Here is a 14,267-nt window from a genome sequence, read left to right on the forward strand (position 1 = left end):
GTAGTCTACACAAACTCTCCACTTCCCATTCTTCTTTTGAACCACTACCACGTTCGCTAGCCATCTAGGGAATTTGACTTCTCTGATCATCTTGGACTTCAATAATCTTTCAACTTCCTCTTGGATAATTGCATTTCGTTCAGGGGCGAACTTCCTTCTCTTTTGTTGTATAGGCTTGAATGATCTGTCAATTCCAAGCTTGTGAGTAATAATGTCTTTGGATATACCTGTCATATCCTCATGCCTCCACGCGAATGTTGACATCCTGCATTTCAAAAAGTTAGTTAATTGATCTTCAATATCCTGAGGGATATTGGTTCCTACGAGCACCGAGATATCAGGATTATCCTGATCCAGGATAACTTTCTTCACATCCTGCTCCGAATTCTCCACGATATCCTGGGCCCGCATCTTTAATTGCTATGCTGCACTTGGTTTGGTCGAAGATTTCATGGAGGATGAGTAACATTCTTTCGCCTCCTGCTGATCACTATCGACTTTGACAACTCCCCAAGGGGTAGGGATCTTGATGCATTGATGATATGTTGATGGCACAGCCTTCATATCATGGATCCATGGTCTTCCCAGTATGATGTTATAGCAGGATAGAGAATCCATCACACAGAAACGTTGTATCGAGTTGATTCCTTCAACATATACTGGTAACTTTATCTCTCCCACTGTGTTCCTAGCCTCTCCACTAAACCCAACAAGCACGGTGGACTTTGAAGTGATATCCATCGGAGACACATTCATTCTCTTCAGAGTCTCTAGTTGGATTATATTGACGGAGCTGCCATTATCAACCAATATCCTGCGTACAAAATGGTTAGCCACATATAACGTTATTACCAGAGCATCATGATGAGAATCCTTGACAGTATCCCTGTCATCAGCATCAAACGTGATCATTTTGTCAGTTGTGAGGGTAGTCATCCTGACAGGTTTGTCTCCCCTCTCAGCCTTAGCTTCTCTTGCATGTCTCTTCGCCGCCGAATACGAAGTCCCACAAATGTCGGATCCTCCTGAAATGAAGTTGATTATCTTGGCATCCGCGGGAGGTGAGGCTGCTCGTTCAGGATCCTTCTCAGTATCCTGACCTTTATTCTTCTTCCTTCCCAAGAGATCTTTTACATATCCCTTGCTCAGAAGATAGCTTATTTCCTTCCTCAAGGCAATGCAATCCTCCGTAACATGTCCGAAATCCTCATGGAAGGCACACCATTTGAATTTATCCTTCCAATCAGCTTTTTGTTGATTCTTCCGAGGCCACCTGGCTTTATCTCCCAAACCCTGCATAGCATACATTAGTTCAGGTATATTAACAGAAAACAATATTCGGATAATTCAGGATATTCTTCAGGATCCTCATCTTCGACAACATTCACTCTCTTGTTATCATTTCTGCCATATGGCTTGGAGCGGTATGGTTTGTTCGATGATTCCGACTTCCTGTTAGTCGATTCGTATGTTGAGGATGCATTCATCCTTTCTTGCATTTTCTTGTCATCCTCCAATCGAATATATCTTAGAGCCCTGTTACGAGCCTCGTCAAGATTCCTGCAGGGATTCATTACAAGATCCTGATAAAACTGAGAATCCTTTTGCAACCCCATCTTAAAAGATTGCACGGCTGTTGCAACATCAAGATGTGGGATATCCAAGGATTCTCGACTGAATTTGTTCACATAATCCCTCAAGGATTCCTGAGGCCCTTGAGTTATCCTGTAAAGATCACTGGTTAGTTTCTCAAAACTCCGACTGCAAGAAAATTGACTGTTAAATAAATTCACTAAGTGAGCAAATGATGTAATCGAATGCGGAGGAACATTTAACAGCCATTTTAAGGCTGATCCTGTCAGAGTAGAACCGAAACCCTTGCACAGGCAAGCTTCCTTGAGCTCCGGAGGGATAGGGTTGATCTCCATCCTCTCCCTATACTGGGCAATATGCTCTTCAGGATCCGTGGTTCCATCATAAAGCTTCATGTTTGGAGTCTGGAATTTTTTGGGATTTCAGCATCACAAATAGGACGTACTAACCGAGATATCCTGTGGCTATCCTGGGATACTTCAGGAATTGGCTGAACCACCCCAGGTACACTGGATATCATATCCTTTAGCTTCTGAAGCTCCCTGGATAATGCTGACGTTACGGCTGTATCCTGCAAAGATCCAACACTATTAGTGGCAATAGTATTATTATTATTAGACACGTTACCAGTCGGGGGATTCTGCCCATATCCTGAAGCATATCCTGAGCTCCTCACGGTTGACATTCTAACCGAGGAGGGTATTTCAGGAGTATGATTCTGAGGAAGGCTTGGCACAATATTCCCCCTATTATCCTCAGTATACACAGCTGAACTAAAGTTCAAAGTTCTGGGTTGTAGTGGAGTGACGATATCCTCGGCAGACCTGCTCGAGCCGGATTTCAGGAGTTGTATTTCCCTCAACAGCATCTGGTTTGTTTCCTGTTGCTGCCTCATTTGTTCCTTCACACTTCCAAATAAGGTTAGAATTTCATCATTAGAAGCCAAAATCTGAGCAGATCCCTGAACATTCCGAGTAGGGATAATATCCTGAGGTTGTGAAGAAGTTTGCATCCTTGGAGGAGGTGGTGGAAGCACCGGACCAGTAGTAGCAGAAGTCATAGCAGACACAGTAGAAGAGCTCATGCTTGATCTTGAGGCCATTGAAGATAATGTGGCAAAAAGTTTTGAAAACAGAAAACCGATTAATGACTCACAAAGATTTTTAGTAAAGATAGCACCACTTGCCCCACGGTGGGCGCCAAATTGTTTTGGTCAAAAATTACCGAAGCAATTAAGTGATCAAATTAATTAAGTGAGGTAGTGTGCTAAAAAGTGTGTTGAAAATATGCTAGTTATGTTGTTTGGAAAAACAGTGTTCAGGACACGGCTCAGGATATTGAGCTGTATCTATGATCAAACAATGAGCAAAAAGTAAAGGGGGTGGACACGAGATGTACGAGGAAAGCCCTTGATCAATCTAGATCGCCGGCATAAAACCTCGGGAGCTGACAATCGCAGCTGCCTAGTTCTTCTTATTGCTTCAAACTTCAGGATACAGTGCAGGATATTGACCAGATCGCTAAGTGTTATAACGATTTGTGTAAGAGTGCAAGTTGCGAGAGAACAAGTGTGTAAGTGTAGTGAGTGTAGCTGTGATGTCCTATTCGATCTGGTATACCCATCTATTTATAGTAACGAAATAGAAACTAGAATTCCTATAAACATGGAATGCTCCGAATATTCCATTATGAACGTTGTAGACCGAGTAATGCGGCTTCAACGGCTTCATGTGAACGACTTGGACCGAGTCTCCCGTAGAAAAGGTCTTCATGAACGTTGGGCAACTAGACGCGTACTCCTGCACATAACCCGTTAGTAATCCTGAGGATACCATTCAGGATGTTACCAATATCCAAAATAAGAATCCGGATACGAGCAGATATCATATAATCAAGATATAAATCAAGATATTTCCCAGGATATGGGCTCAGAATTTTACCCATAACAAAAACAATAGTAAATTATCTTTTTTTTCATGCGTATTTTTATCTTTGTCGTGTGACATAGGATGCAGACCTATACTATGACAAGTAATTATCATGTTTTGAAAATATAAAAAAATACAACTCACTAGCATAATGTAAATCGAAGTTAACTTACTCTGTTTTTGCCTCTGGATCTTGTTTGATCTTTAGACGCTATAATATTGTGGTTTCACATTTTCTAGGGTTTTGGCGTTTTTCGTTGGAATTGGGGAGGTTTCTCTGGGAAGTATATATGTTTCGGTCGCGTTTTTATTGGTTTTGTAGATGCACATTTACCTTTTTGCCCTTAATGAAGTGTGCCCATGTTCGAAAGTTGAATATATTTACCAAAACGTCACCGCGCCAATCTAATACATAGATTGTTTTGATCCAACGGATGATTGTTTTGATCCAACGGATGAGGGGCGTTCTCACCGTTTTCACACTTATAGGTGTTTTCTCTAAACCTTTGAGTTTACATCAGATCGAAGATAGAAATGAATGGGATGGGTTTAGTATTTTTAGTTATCAACAACAACAAATACATAATTTAAAGTTATAAATAGTGGTATCCCTCGCACAATGCGGTACAACTTCGATCAATATTAGTTTGATTCGTTACGATATCGGCACAAGGTATAACAACCTAACGAAAAAAACAATGGAATAAATATGTTAACCTTAGAGTATAAAAATCTTGTGGTAACTTAAATTTTTTTTTATTATTCCTTGCACAAAAACCAAAAATCTTGTGGTAACTTAAAATATGTGCTCTAGCTAATATTTAATTATAGGCATACTTGCAGATGTATCATGTGTAGCTTTTCATTTCAAATTATTCATAATTCAAGAGTTGTGGAAATTGTAAGTTTGAACTTATGTATTTTTTTTCTAACAGCAATAATTATATATATGATATATTAGCATCTTAAATTGTTTTTATTTATTTTATTGTTCTTTAAACTCCAAATAAATTGACATTTTTCTGATTACAATTGGTTTTAAGCATTTTTATAGTAATTATCAATTTTTAATTACGTGAGATATTTTTTTTATTCAATCCGTGTAACACACGAGGTCCATAACCTAGTTATTTAATATAGATGTTTTAAACATAAAGTAAAAGAATCATTCTAAAGAATGAGAAGGTCTTGCCACATGACATTATTTAAAATTATTTATGACTATATGTAAGTAGAACTGTTATTAAATAACTAATTATATTTTAGATAAGTTAAAAGTAAACCATCAAGATTCAAAGTAAACCATCAAAATTCACGTAAACCATAAAACATTTATATTACATATTAAATAAAAGTTATTGAATGTAACTTTAGTAATAATATTTGTGAGAAAAAAATATACATTTATTGGTAACGTTCACTCAAACCATAAAATATTTATATTACATATTAAATAAAAGTTATTGAATGTAACTTTGGTAACAACTAGAGTTGATCCCCTGCGTTGCAGGGGTGGATTTTTTAACGTGATTTAAATGCACATCTTAAATTAGAAACTGAAAGCGAAATACCGATCGTTACAAATTATATAACGAAACGTATATAAAAATAGAAAATTTCGAACGCATTAGCGTCCAATATCAACATTTAAAGAACTATTAAAAAACATTTAGTTAAATAAAAAAGTCCTTTAATTAAGTATAAAAAATTGTGTATACAATTTAGATAGAGTTATCAATTAGAATAAAAAATATAACAAACTTAAAGTAGTCCATAACCAAATTATTACTTAAATAAATTTGTTATATAAATATTCATACATTATTCAAATATTACACATATACACAGTTTGATTTGACAATTATATGTCTATGTAAAGACAAATTAAAGAGGGGCCAAAATGAAAACTTTGAAAAATGTAATGCTCAAAGTAAAGAAACGAAGACATCACTATTCCTTGTGATGATGTGAATTATTTGATAAAGACAAATTAAAGAGGGGCCAAAATGAAAACTTTAAAAAATGTAATGCTCAAAGTAAAGAACGAAGACATCACTATTCCTTGTGATGATGTGAATGTGAATTAATATATGAACAATATTTGTGAGAAAAAATTATATCTTTATTGGTAACATAAAAGAGTGTAAGGATGTATTGGGTAATTAATGTTCTTATTATTATTACTAGTGGTAAGACCCATGTGCAAATACGGGTGGCTTTTAGAAAATTATGCATAACACATATAAATGATGAATATGATTATATTTATAAATAGATAAGTCAGTCGGTAAATACTTAAAGTTTAGAGTATAAAAAATACGAAAATATACGATTTATTAATCTTTTTGAACGAAATAACATTTGCATTCAAGCATGTTCTTTCTCCAAAAAACACTGTTTTAACTCAACAGTCGTTTCAATCACCTGCAACCTCCACAAAACACTGTTTTAACCCAATAGTTGTTTTAAACCACCGTTTTAACCCAAGAGTAGTTTCAACCACTGTTTTCTCCACAAAACTCTGTTTTAACCCAACAATGGTTTCAAACATCCATTTTCAAAAGATACACAGACCTTTGCCACTATTACAAGATTTTAAACTCTCAACCCTAAATATTTATTTAATTAATTTAAATAACAAACGTGGTTAATAATTTTAACACAACTAATTATATAAAATATGAAAGTGTCAAACAGAGTTAACTATATAATAAAGAAAGTTCGGAAACAAAGAATTTTAGGACTAGATAAGATACATTGTTATGGAAGTAAAATTTTAATCAATATTCTTGATTAACTTTAGGATTCATAATTTGATTGTAAAATCTCAAGAGAATCATAAAAAAGAGACATTTTTACAATTGTCAAGTGAGACTAACTTACTGTTAAAGAATATGATGCGACGATGCTTCAGTTTTTGTCTTGATTTTGCGGTGAACAAATGTGTGTTTGAAAGCCAAAGAGATTGTAATGATATTGATAAACAAAAAACTTTGAAGATGATTGAGTAGATGGATGAAAGCGGTAACGATGAAAGCAGTTTCCCAATGTAAGACAAATAAATTTACTTTATATACCCAATGAAGGCAGTTATGACTAAATAGATGGTGAGACTAACTTACTGTTAAAGAATATGATGCGACGATGGTTAGGCTTTTAATGCAAAACATTTCAAAAATTAGTTTTCAATGGAAAACTATAAAATTAAATATCAAGAAATCCAAAGGACAAATTTTAAACCTTCAAAAAAAAAAACAGGTTATCATAATTACAATTAACCTCTTCATTTACCATAAGACGCATTTTAAACACTATAAATGATTATTTACCATTATCCGCATTTCAAAACTTCAACAATTGTCTTTTAAAATTTTCACAATTGTTGATTTACGAAACATCTGTTCAGGCACAATTCAACATCCACATAATCTAAATCAAACTCAGAGATAGTGAGAAGAATGCTTTCATCATCATGCTTTTATAAAGATTGCAATTACATCTAATAGACTAAAAAACTCCCTACATCTACTATTAGCCTAAGCACTATTACATTGAAAACCAATGTTGAGCAGCATCTACTGAATATGTTGTTCTTTAACATCTGTTGACCCATAGCAGACCTTTGTTTTTTCAAACTTTCTTCAGACTTTGTCTTCATCAACAGATGATCACTTCAAACAGATGTTCTCTTTGGGAAATTTGCCTTTGACAGACATTTAGAGTAGCAGATGTTGAGTATTTGTAATTGACATGAGGATATTCTTCGAAAAACTGTTGACTTACCAAACATCTGTTCAAACACAATTCAACATCAATATAATCTAAATAAATGATATTATATAGTGAATATCTTACAGCCCGAATGTGAGATTTCAATTCACTGTAGGTTAAAAAATCTAGCAGGAAAAAACATGTACATTTTAACATAAACATGTAAAATTATATTTAAAAACAACAGCTTTTAATGCAAAACATCTAATAGCCTAACAAACTCCCTACATCTGCTATTAGCCTAAGCACTATTACATTGAAAACCTCTGTTGAGCAGGATCTATTGAATATCATCTGTTGTTCTTTAAGATCTGTTGACCCACAGGAGACCTTTGTTTCTTTAAACTTTCTTCAGACTATGTCTTCATCAGCAGAGGATCACTTCAAACAGATGTTCTCTTTGGGCAGAGTTTACCTCTGACAGACATTTAGAGGAGCAGATGTTGTGTATTTATAATTGAGAGGAAATTTTTCAAAAAACTGTTGAGTTACCAAATAATAAAAAAATAATAAAATTTCAAACCTCTGGCATAAAAAATAATAAAAAAATCTCGTCATTTAAAGACCAACAATACTCTACATAGTAAACAAATGTTTCTACAACTTCAGCAGACACGGATGTTAGGAACCTCTGTTAAGTAACAACAGATGTTGGCAACAGTAGCGAGTCAAACAGCCGTTAGATTAGCAGAGGATCACTTCAAACAGATGTTCTCTTTGGGCAGACTTTACCTTTGACAGACATTTAAAGTAACAGATGTTGCGTATTTGTAATTGAGAGGAGGAAATTCTTCAAAAAACTGTTGACTTACCAAATAATAAAAAAATAATAATAAAATTTCAAACCTTTATACATAAAAAAAATAAAAAAAACTCTTCATTTAAAGACCAACAATACTCTACATCGTAAACACATACTTCTACCACTTGAGCAGGCACGGATGTTGAGAATCTCTGTTAGGAAACAACAGATGTTGGCGACAGTGGCAAGTCAACAGTCGTTAGTTTAAACAGAACTTATGAGAACAGACAACACCCTTCAGCCATGGATGACTTTTTAGCCAAACAGAGGTTTAAAAAACAGATGATGATTTCGAGCAGATGTTCTCTTTTGGCAAACTTTAACTTTGACAGATCTATACAGTAGCAGAAATTGATTCTTTGTAATTCTTCAAAAAATTGTTCAAGAACAATTCAACATCAACATAATCTAAATCAAACTCAGAGACAATTTCACATCTACATCAATATCGATCTGCAATACTCATATGATATTAAAAATTACATAATAATACTTATGCACCCTAAAATTAGTAAAAATAAAATGCTCCACAAAGATTAATAGGATTAAAATTTAAATAATGAGATTAAAAGATCAACAATTACATTGAGTACTGAACAACGGAACTTTAAAATCTAACAACAACACCAAGAAATTTAAGAATCTAACAGCAAAAATCTTCCAATTTTAGCTTCAACTCCATAGAGTACTGAACCTCTCGATGTATATCTTTGAGCATCGCCATGAACTCCATGGAAGTTGAAGGCATCACCATCAGGTTTCTGGAAACCTGGTCTCTCGTGAACAGACCAAGATGCAGTCCATCAAAACACCTCTTCAGCTCCTGAAGAGTAGCCCTATCCTCATATACTTAATCCTCAACTTGCTTGATAAAGAGCTGCTTTAAATCATCGGAGTCTGCAGAAGTGTATACATCTTATATGTATACATTCTATACATCAAAGTTCCCAACTTTATGCATCTTTTAATACAAAAAAGGCAGTAAAAAACAAACTGAATCTACTTATATATCTTATTAAATAAAATCTTATCTTACAGCAGAAGCTGATACTTTCTTGCGTTTAGTAGGAACCACTGTAGATTCTACATCATCATCATCTGCCCAAATCATTCATAATCATCATTTAGTCATAACCCAAAATAACTTCACTGTACATTTAATAATCTTTCTTTGTATTTAATTCATATTAATTGCTTAATCTTTCTTTGTATTTAATTTAATACTATCAATATCCATATTAACATATTCTAAAATCATTATGGCTCCACAAATGCTTCTACCACTGGTCGCTCGAAGAAAACAGAGCTGAAATATATCAACAGTTCAAAATAAAAATTATCAACATTATGAACAGTTTAAAAAAATCCACAAACCTAAAATAACCCGCAGATGATTGTATGAATTTCAAACAACTGTGATTAGACTGAAATATAAAGCGAGAATTAGAGTAGATCAGTTCAAAATTCAAAATTACAAAAAAAAACATACTTTCAACGTTGTTGGAACAATGATGCTGGGACAATTATGTAAAACACAAAGATCTGTAATTGAAGAGTTTCTTGCAGCAGAAGCAGATAGTTTCTTGCATTTGGTAGGAACAATTGTAGAACAATCATCATCATCATCTGCTCAAATCATTCACAATCATCATTTAGTCATAACTCAGATAAAAAACAATTACGAAAAATCAAAAACAAAAACAAACATAATTATACATGACATTACCATCATCAAGGAAAACGACATATCCTCAAAATTTGTTCTGAAAGTGGGTCAGAGAGAGCTTCGGTTTTCTCTTTTCCTTTATGAACAAATGTCGAGTATTGAGAATAAGGGATTTGAGGGAGAGATACATTGGAAGTGTGGTTTGAAAATACAAAAGCAGAGAACACGAGAGTGTAAATATGAAGAGAGAATGAGAAAAAAAAAACCTTTATATAAGAAGATGATTGATAGAAGTGAGTGAGTGACATGCATTAATTGCAAAATCCCCAGTCATTTTGAATTTGAAATTACCGGCAATTTCAAAACATCTGCTGATATATACGCATACAAAGGATCTTCAACCTCTGCTGGCTTTAAAGGATAGATATGGGCAGAAGTTTTGGATGGCAGATGTTTATATAGATTTTAAATGATTTTATATATTAAGACTTATGATGCAGTAATGACATAAGAAAAGCAGTGTTGGACAGCCTCCCTGGCTACCACATCAGCTTTTCTTATGTCACTCAGATTTCTCCTTTTATAGAAAGTATGGATTATTATTATTATAAAGTAAAGAGTTAATTGCCCGGATGGTCCCTGTGGTTTCACGTTTTTTCACGTTTAGTCCCCACCTTTTAAAAATAGCAGGTATGCTCCCTATGGTTTGTTATTTTGTTACTCGAATAGTCCCCTGAGTAGATGTCAGTTAGTTTGGAAATAGCAGGTATGCTCCCTATGGTTTGTCATTTTGTTACTCGGATAGTCTCCTGAGTAAATATCAGGGGACTATCCGAGTAACAAAATGACAAACCATAGGAGCATACTTGCTATTTTCAAAAAGTGAGGACTAAACGTGAAACCACAGGGACCATCCAGGCAATTAACTCTAAATTAAACATATATAAATGTATCCGTAACAAGAAATACAAAACATTACATATTCAAATATTAATTATTATATCTCCTTAAAAAAAAAGCCAAATGCTTATTACGACTTCTGCATGCTTTTCTACAATTTTTTCTTTCAATAAAACAAATAATAAGTAAAATTGATGTTGAGACTACTGACTTTTTTTTGTTGACTATTTTTGTGGTTTACTAAATCAAATAACAGTAATCATATTGTAAGCAAAAGTTGAGTGCATTCACTCCAGATCATTTTGTTTTCATTTTCAAACCATTTATTTTGTGGTTTACTAAATCAAATAACAGTAATCATATTGTAAGCAAAAGTTGAGTTCATTGATCACTCCAGATCATTTGGTTTTCATTTTCAAACCCTTTATAAATCCTCATCAACCCCCTCACTCCATATCATACACCAACAAATACTACTAAATGGCTAATTCCATTAATGGAGTTCCGCTAAAACTCATCGCATTTTTGTTTTTCTGTGGTGTGCTAATTATCTTATCCCCCGGCGGTCTGTGCCAATCAGTCCCGGGGGTTTACATTTTTGGAGACTCATTGGTGGACGTCGGTAACAACAATCACCTCGCTCTTTCCCTTATTAAGGCTGATTTCCCTCACAATGGTGTAGATTTTCCTACTGGAGAAGCTACTGGTCGGTTCAGTAACGGAAAAAATCCTGCTGACTTTCTTGGTATGTTCTAGGATTTCTTTTTTTCACAACAAAAATTTTTACACGCCTAAATACCACCTAAATTATTACATTCAAGGATTTGCACTCACGCCATTTTTTTTTTTTTGTGTGTGTGTGTGGGGGGGGGGGGGGTACATTATTTATTTATTTAAGCCTTGAAATTAATCAGCAAAATTAGATGAATATTTTTTTTTCTAAATATTTTATTCATCAAAAAATGTGTCAAGTTAAATCAAAACAGAAGGTAGACGGGCAACAAGCTGCCCCGGGGGGCAGGGGTTTGTCTTTGGAAGGTTAGAGTTTGCAATTCAAAAAAGGGTGGCGATGAATAATAAAAAAAAATTTAATTAAAATGACTATAATTAATAGGTATTTAAAGGAGTTTCAATTCTGTATCTGAACTAAAAGATCTTGTGCAATATGATTAGCTGAAAAGGTGGGATTACCTTTGGCGCAACCATATCTATCATTGGTGTCAAAATGGAAAACGTCGAACACATATCCGATTACTGGAGTCAACTTTGCATCAGGAGGCGCGGGACTCTTTAATAGAACTGACCTCGTTGTAAGAAGAACACATTTCAATAATTTGCATGCATTCAAATCCTTATTACCAAAGGGCTTGTAACCTATTGGTACCACTGAAACATAGTCTCATAGTGGACAAAATATGTAAATTTAGGAGTTGTGAAAAAGTTGAGATCTATAATTTGATTCTTAATTAATTAATTATGTATGATGTTATAATTGAAAAATGCAGGAACAAGCAATTTCACTGACACAACAAGTAGAGTACTACACTTTGGTGTATGAGCAGTTGGTTCGAGAACTGGGCTCAGATGGTGCCCAAACCCACTTAGCCAAATCATTATTTGTGATTGTGATCGGAAGCAATGATCTCTTTGGCTACTTCCGCAACAACTCCAAAGTCTCAAAGAAGTACACCCCACAACAATATGTTGATCTCATGGCCTCCACTTTTAAACAATTTATCAAGGTATGTATGTAAACCTCTTGTTTTCTCTTGTTTGAATCATGTAACTTGTTATTACTTATTACTAATTGACGTTTATAGACGTTGTATGGTATGGGAGCACGTAAATTTGTGGTGACAGGAGTTGGAATGATCGGTTGTTGCCCGAGACAGAGAAAGCAAAACCCCACCAAGGAATGCGATGTGGAAGCTAACTATTGGTCGAGAAAGTACAGCAACGATTTGATATTGTTGCTAAAGGATTTAAAGTCGGAATTATCATATATCAACTATTCTTATTTTGATACTTACAATGCCATGAATAACATCATCCAAAATCCTCAAGCATATGGTACTTACTTGTTGCCTGCCTAATAGTTTTATTGATCTTGGTAAAAATTAACTAACATAATGTTGATCTTGTTTTAGGAATTACGGAGATAGAAGAAGCTTGTTGTGGACTCGGCAACTTGAAAGCCGACATCCCTTGCATACCAATTTCGACCTATTGCCCCGACAGAAGAAACCATCTTTTCTGGGATTTTGTTCATCCCACAGAAACTGTGTCTAGTATATTTGCTGACCTATTTTACAATGGACCACAAAACATTACGTTTCCAATAAATGTACAACAACTTATTGAGTTGTAGATGATTCTCTAGTGACAATGAATTGTTTAAATTAATATTATATATCTAGGCAAAAGATCAAATACAAATAATCTTAACATACTAAACATACAAATTGAAGGAAAACCCAAAAAGACAAGGTGGCATTTTTGTAATTACCACCAACTATCAAAGTTACAACCAAAAATACCTAAAAAAACACAAATTTTTTTTTTAACATTTTTTATTAAAAAATCGCTACATTTCGTTAGCAAAAAAAAAAAAAAAATTTTTTTTTTTTTGCTGCTACTAAAAGTAGCGATTTTTTAATAAAAAATGTTAAAAAAATAAAATAAAATAATTTGTGTTTTTTTTTATTTTTTTAGATTTTTTTAGGTTTTTTGGGAGGTTTAGTTTTTAGCATTTTAGCTTGGGTGGGGTGGGGGGGTTAGGTTTTTTTAGGTTTTTGGGGGTGGGGGGGGGGTGGGGGGGTTAGGGTTTTTTTTAGGTTTTTGGGGGGTAGGGGGGTAGGTTTTTTTTAGGTTTTTGGGGGGTGGGGGGTGGAGGGTTTAGGTTTTTTTTGGGGGTGGGGGGAGTGGTGTAAGACCCTAATACGTATTTGACTAAAAGTCGCAGCGGAAGTTCAAGCCATAAACTTTCTTTCATTATAAACACCTTAACTTATTTAAAAATTAACTTTAACATAACTCTTTCACATAAATCCATCAATCGACTTATTTACTAAGTAAAAACATAGCTTATGTTTACTACATTATATACATCAACGTTCCCGTACAATCTCACTAGTGACTCGATCCTCGATCTCTGTTCCTTGATGATCCTCATGACTCGTACTACCTGCGCTCACCACATTAAATTCATAACATTAGTACGCATTATAAACATACAAGATTTATTCACGTTTACTTTTTGTTCCGTTAATTCTTTACATCCCAGCTTTCCATCTGATCGTACATTCCGTGGTGAGACTTTCTCATTGTACCTGCGTTACACTTCGTTCACAAGGCACACTATTATTATCGTCAATACGCAATTTCATTGAATACATGCGTATATACTTTCATACATACTTACATATGTGCATCCGTTCACACATAACTACTTACAAACCTACGTACCTACATTCATACGTACGTTCCTACATACGTGCATACCTACATACATACATGCATACATGTCTACATACATACCTATTACATGCCTTCTCACAACCCTACATACGTGCACACACTTTCGTACATACTCACTTGGATATATATA

General features: G+C 34.4%; 1 protein-coding gene across 1 annotated transcript; it reads left to right on the forward strand.

Annotated features, from left to right (window-relative positions):
- The first annotated feature begins 11,017 nt into the window (after positions 1-11,017).
- Positions 11,018-13,028, forward strand: LOC110944448 (GDSL esterase/lipase At5g55050-like). Its single transcript, XM_022186112.2, has 5 exons — positions 11,018-11,405; positions 11,834-11,970; positions 12,166-12,402; positions 12,481-12,730; positions 12,808-13,028. Exons 1-5 carry the CDS (start codon positions 11,141-11,143, stop codon positions 13,026-13,028), a joined length of 1,110 nt encoding a protein of 369 aa, XP_022041804.2. The 5' UTR covers positions 11,018-11,140.
- Positions 13,029-14,267: the final 1,239 nt, after the last annotated feature.

Source organism: Helianthus annuus, chromosome 6 (genome assembly GCF_002127325.2).
Source record: "Helianthus annuus cultivar XRQ/B chromosome 6, HanXRQr2.0-SUNRISE, whole genome shotgun sequence".
NCBI classification, from domain to species: domain Eukaryota; kingdom Viridiplantae; phylum Streptophyta; class Magnoliopsida; order Asterales; family Asteraceae; genus Helianthus; species Helianthus annuus.

Coding starts and splice junctions, on each gene's coding strand:
- LOC110944448 (XM_022186112.2), top strand. CDS start 11,141: ATGGCTAATTCCATTAATGGAGTTCCGCTAAAACTCATCGCATTTTTG. Junction 11,406..11,833: donor AAATCCTGCTGACTTTCTTG/GTATGTTCTAGG, acceptor CAATATGATTAG/CTGAAAAGGTGGGATTACCT. Junction 11,971..12,165: donor TTAATAGAACTGACCTCGTT/GTAAGAAGAACA, acceptor TGAAAAATGCAG/GAACAAGCAATTTCACTGAC.